General features: G+C 43.3%; 1 protein-coding gene across 4 annotated transcripts in view; it reads right to left on the bottom strand.

The window, feature by feature from the left end:
- Positions 1–1,007: 1,007 nt before the first annotated feature.
- Positions 1,008–6,000, bottom strand: part of NTNG2 (netrin G2) — a 192,926-nt gene continuing 187,933 nt past the window's right edge. For all 4 annotated transcript variants that reach the window (XM_073600522.1, XM_073600525.1, XM_073600523.1 and 1 more), the window contains one exon: positions 1,008–2,363. In XM_073600522.1, the coding sequence (XP_073456623.1) occupies positions 2,149–2,363 (215 nt within the window). In that variant the 3' untranslated portion in view covers positions 1,008–2,148. The remainder of the gene's footprint in view (positions 2,364–6,000) is intronic.

The raw sequence follows: 6,000 nt of genomic DNA, 5'->3' as shown, positions 1-6,000 counted from the left end.
CAAAGTGGTAACCACTAAAACTCCTTTCAATTACTACCATTTTAGTGTAGAGGTCTATGCCCTGATTCCTATTTCTTGTCATTAATGGGGCTGTGGTGTACATCAAGCTTTCTGGGACACATCTTTAAACTCTGTGAGGTGCCTCCCACTGACATGTGTACAGAAAGCGAAATACTTTTTAATTATTCACTTACTAAAAGATTTATGGCCACTATGCCTAATGTATCCCTGTATGCACTTTTTAGAGATGCCACCATAGCTCACATGATCCCAAGGCATGGCTCTTTCGGGTATAAGAGAAATTGGGATAATCTGAGTTGCTGGAGGGCATATTTCCTATGTCTCCAGAATAGACATGTGCACTGCCGAAAAATTTGTTCATTTATGTTTTATTAGTTTTTTAAATTTTTTCGTTTTTCGGGTCATTCGTTATGATCACAATCCGTAAATTCAGAAATTTGAAAACCCGAAGATTCCAAAATACGAAAATAAGAACATTTGAAAGAACGAAAATTCTAAATAATAACTGTTAAATTATAGGTATTAGAATTTCTTTAAAATTTGACTGTTAGTGAACGTAACAAACATGAATTTATCCGACATTACTAATTATCTGAAATAAGTAAATTTGAATAAATTGGTATTCGTTGCATTCACTAGCAGCCAAATTTGAAAGGAAATTCCAATACCTATAATTTAATAGTTCGTTATTATTTCAGATTTTCGAATTTTCGGAATTTAGAATTTATGAATATTCGGAAAAAATTGTTAAACGGGTTTCTGAATCAACTAATTTGTCGAATCTCGTTAAAAAACAAATTCGGAACGGAACAAATTGCACATGGCAACTCCAGAATGAAATCACCTTTTCTTGCTTAAAACTAACACTAAAAATTCACTTTAGGTTTCCCTTTATAGGTGTAATTGGATTTAGGAACAGAAATTCTTTAACGGAGGCCACTAAAATGAAAACTACCGTAGCGAAAAGCAACAGACAACAAACAATGTTAATACACAATTTGTTTACTTTGGATATCTCTGAACATGTCCGAGTTTTCGGGATAAAGCGTTCTCTCTGTGTTTTTAATATAACATCGAAACAAAAATAATCTTCTACAAAAAGAAAATGGATATACAATATATCGATAGAATCTGTTTCTTTATCATACTCTGCCCTGCAATAATTCCTTTTTTAAATATATTCTTGGTTTACTATTTGAACTGCTCCACTTGAATGAAGCAGTCCCTTTGAACCCGTAACCCTATAAGAGGTGCCAGTAACTCTCCAACCCCAACCACCCTAAACCCTTCTCTTCTGCACAAAGAGTAATTGCGTGTCACAGTGAACATGAATAGATCTTACACTAAAATGTAAAAGTAAAAACATAAAACTGTATTATGTATCTTCTTTTTTCAAAAATAACATTTCTTCGGGGGTCTGTAAGTGAGATTGCACAATAAGAAATTGACTCCGCCCATCTCCCCCCCCCCACCCCCACCCCTACCACCCAGAAAAACACTATGTGGGTTAGTTTAGGCAGACAGTCTCATCACACAAAGAAACAGCAAACAGTCAAAGCCAAATAGTTATGATTCAGATGCTTCCTCCCGCAAAAGGTAACAAATGCCTGTGCGGTCATCTTTTACAACCATCTCTATACTTGTATATTTACTGTTTTTGGCACAGGGTCCATTTTCTGCATCGTAATAAGAAAGGGCCTCTCTAGAATCCACCTTCCCTTTTTGCCAGATCTGACACCCTTCTAAATCTCCGCCCTGATTTAAAAGAGGGGGAGGGGCTTAAGGTGGCATCCATTTTGTTTGATTTATCACTTAGCTGGTGGCCAAGTGCATGTAGGTATTGCAACTAACGGTGTCCCTTCAAGGTTATATGGGCCACACTACAAATCTTCGAAGGATATGTCACTTCTTCCACCTGAGGACTGCAGCAGTAATAATCTCCACATTGTACGAATGCCATGGGCTTTTTCTTCGTAAGTCCCAGGTCACAAGGCGATAAGGCACTGCAGAAGCTGAGTTACCATCATTACTTCCCCCAACCTTTTTTTTTTGGTTCTTCCTAACAGGGGAGTAACGTGACAAGTAGACACCTCCTGCAGTGTGTTCAGCCAATCATAGTCATGGGCTTTAAATGCCTTCCAAGCTCAGTAAGAGTGTACAGACAAGGAGTAAAACTGAGATGACCATGGTGCTGGAGGCAGAGTCACAGTTCCTGTGGGTGGAATCACATTTGGCATCCTGGCATAGGGCCCCTTTAAAGCCACTGGGGCAGATGCATCGCTGGCCTTGGTGGCAGGTGCCGCCGTTCTGGCAGATGAGCAGTTCATCATCGCAAACATTGGCTGAAGAAAGGGAAAGAAAGAAAACAAATATCAAAATGACTATACATTAAAATAACCAGTGTTAAAAAATCGTGATAGAAGAAGGTTTTACCCAACAGTGTTTTTTAAAATCAGTAAATACTTGGGCACCCTACTATATATTTGGTGGGACTGACCCCAAATAAAAAGGTACTTAAAGCTATCCTAAATCAAGCAGTCCGTGAATTCCAAGACCCTATGAACCCTGAATGACAAATTTGCCTTCTAATAAACTTTGACTGATCTCTACTTACCATTTGACTTGTAATAAAGAAAGCATCCCCGCCCTTGTTCTTGATGATAAGCCCATGTGGGCCTGACCCTCATTTCCCATTCTCTCCTTTTCTACCCATTTCTGTCCAATGGGTCGCTTTGTAGTCTTTCATGATGAATACTGATGTCTATCCATTTATGACAGGCTGGCACTTCTTAACCGACCTTGTATAAGGGCCTCATACTGCTCTGTGTTTTCACCACACTAGATCTTAAACCATTGTTGTGCACTTTATATCACCAGCATGGATAACACTACATACACATTTCAGTGGCTTTATCAGTTTTATTGACCCTCTTCTTTACAATATTGTAACTGGTTCTAAAACAGGCATTTAAATATTGTATTGCTGTATATATGTTTGTAAATCACTGGCTTAGGTAGGTTCAGTGAGAAATTGTAGATTCTGGAGCCCGATTCTGCAGAAACAGAATTTTCTCTAAAGGGAAGTTTAGACTAATGCCCCATACACACGATCTGACTTTCCAAAACAAAACCGTGTATGTTTGCTTGGAGGATGTTGGCTCCAACTTGTCTTGCATAAACACGGTCACACAAATGTTGGCCAACAATTAAGAACGTAGTGACGTACAAGACATACGTGATATCTCCATTACGAATGCTAGTTTTACAAGACTGAGCGATTCCGGCTCGTACTCAATTCCGAGCATGCGTGAACTTTTGTGCAACGGACTTGTGTACACACGATCGGAAAGTCCGACAACAAAGTTAGGGGGCACCTTCTGAGTAGACATATACCCATCTACATTTGGGGTGATGCGGCTTTAAGTAGCCAATTTAGAGGTGAGGATATATAAGGTAGTAGCCACCACCATGCCTGTAACCATGCCCTGAAGAAGCCCCCAGTAGTGGGAGGGGCGAAACATGTAGGCAATTGCAGGTGTTTATCCTCCTCTCCATGGCATACACTACTGTGTGCGCCTCCATTGCATACCTGTCATAGACCTCAGCAGGCTATATCTACCAGGCATTTACCATGTATATGGAACATGCTGGACACTGACATTTTCAGCATCACCTGTACCCAATAGCTCATTGTAGCTGGAAGACTTCCGACAGCACTTTCCTCACACTGCAGAACAGAGCCGACCTAGGCTGTGTGGATCCTGCACACAGCGGGGAGCCTAGAGATCTAATTACAGCCTGTATACCCAGAGTGTGGAACACACACAGAGACAGGGATATCCCTGCTTGAACTGGAGCACAGAGCACAGCTCATCCATATAGCCTGGAGTCTGAATATTGTGTTTGGTGATCACACAGCCTGCATGTGTACAATTTGAAACTTATACAGAGAGAGGAGTTCCCTTGCTGGACCTAGGGTTGCCAGCTCATCCCTTTAAACCCAGAACACATATGAATTACACAGGTTCTGGGGCTACTTTAATGCAGATAAGGTACCAAGTGAGTTTAATTACCACCTTGATCAGCCACAGATCTTGTGTAATTAATGTGTTTGGGTTTAAAGGGATGAGGTGGCAACCCTAGCTGGACCTGGATGTGGTGAGATCCACTGTAAAGCATGGCATCTTAGGCAGCATGTCAGTGATTTACTTCACAGCTAACTTTATCCCTCACAGCAGATCCATCTACCTGTGGCCAACAGGGGGATCTCTCCTCCCCAGTCTGGATCTAGCAGAGAAAACAGGGAATGCAGCTTGTGATATACCTGAAACACTGATTCATTTTGTTATCACAGACATGGATTAGTCTCATTCCTGCTGTACATGTAATCATCACAGAGCTGTATATAACAGGGATAGGGATGAGCCGAACACCCCCCTGTTCGGTTCGCACCAGAACATGCGAACAGGAAAAAAGTTCGTTCGAACATGCGAACACCGTTAAAGTCTATGGGACACGAACATGAATAATCAAAAGTGCTAATTTTAAAGGCTTATATGCAAGTTATTGTCATAAAAAGTGTTTGGGGACCTGGGTCCTGCCCCAGGGGACATGGATCAATGCAAAAAAAAGTTTTAAAAACGGCCGTGGAGCAGTGATTTTAATAATGCTTAAAGTCAAACAATAAAAGTGTAATATCCCTTTAAATTTCGTACCTGGGGGGTGTCTATAGTATGCCTGTAAAGGGGCGCATGTTTCCTGTGTTTAGAACAGTCTGACAGCAAAATGACATTTTGAAGGAAAAAACTCATTTAAAACTACCCGCGGCTATTGCATTGCCGACAATACACATAGAAGTTCATTGATAAAAACGGCATGGGAATTCCCCAAAGGGGAACCCCGAACCAAAATTAAAAAAAAAATATGACGTGGGAGTCCTCCTAAATTCCATACCAGGCCCTTCAGGTCTGGTATGGATATTAAGGGGAACCCCGGCCAAAATTTAAAAAAAAAAATGATGTGGGGTTCCCCCTAAATTCCATACCAGACCCTTCAGGTCTGGTATGGATTTTAAGGGGAACCCCGCGCCAAAAAAAAAAAAAAAAACCGCGTGGGGTCCCCCCAAAAATCCATACCAGACCCTTATCCGAGCACGCAACCTGGCAGGCCGCAGGAAAAGAGGGGGGGACGAGAGTGCGGCCCCCCCTCCCTCCTGAACCGTACCAGGCCACATGCCCTCAACATTGGGAGGGTGCTTTGGGGTAGCCCCCCAAAACACCTTGTCCCCATGTTGATGAGGACAAGGGCCTCATCCCCACAACCCTGGCCGGTGGTTGTGGGGGTCTGCGGGCAGGGGGCTTATCGGAATCTGGAAGCCCCCTTTAACAAGGTGACCCCCAGATCCCGGTCCCCCCCCTGTGTGAAATGGTAAGGGGGTACATAAGTACCCCTACCATTTCACGAAAAAAGTGTCAAAAATGTTAAAAATGACAAGAGACAGTTTTTGACAATTCCTTTATTTAAATGCTTCTTCTTTCTTCTATCTTCCTTCATCTTCTGGTTCTTCTGGTTCTTCTGGCTCTTCTGGTTCTTCCTCTGGCGTTCTCGTCCAGCATCTCCTCCGCAGCGTCTTCTATCTTCTTCTCCTCGGGCCGCTCCGCACCCATGGCATGGGGGGGGAGGCTCCCGCTCTTCTCTTCTTCTTTTCTTCTCTTCTTGTCTTCTTCATTTTCTTCTCCGGGCCGCTCCGCAATCCATGCTGACATGGAGGGAGGCTCCCGCTGTGTGACGGCGCTCCTCGTCTGACAGTTCTTAAATAACGGGGGGCGGGGCCACCCGGTGACCCCGCCCCCCCTCTGACGCACGGTGACTTGACGGGACTTCCCTGTGGCATTCCCCGTGACGTCACAGGGAAGTCCCGTCAAGTCACCGTGCGTCAGAGGGGGGCGGGGTCACCGGGTGGCCCCGCCCCCCGTTATT

Source organism: Aquarana catesbeiana, linkage group LG09, assembly GCF_042186555.1.
Source record: "Aquarana catesbeiana isolate 2022-GZ linkage group LG09, ASM4218655v1, whole genome shotgun sequence".
Lineage (NCBI taxonomy): Eukaryota > Metazoa > Chordata > Amphibia > Anura > Ranidae > Aquarana > Aquarana catesbeiana.
This window is presented reverse-complemented; position numbering and strand designations above follow the sequence as displayed.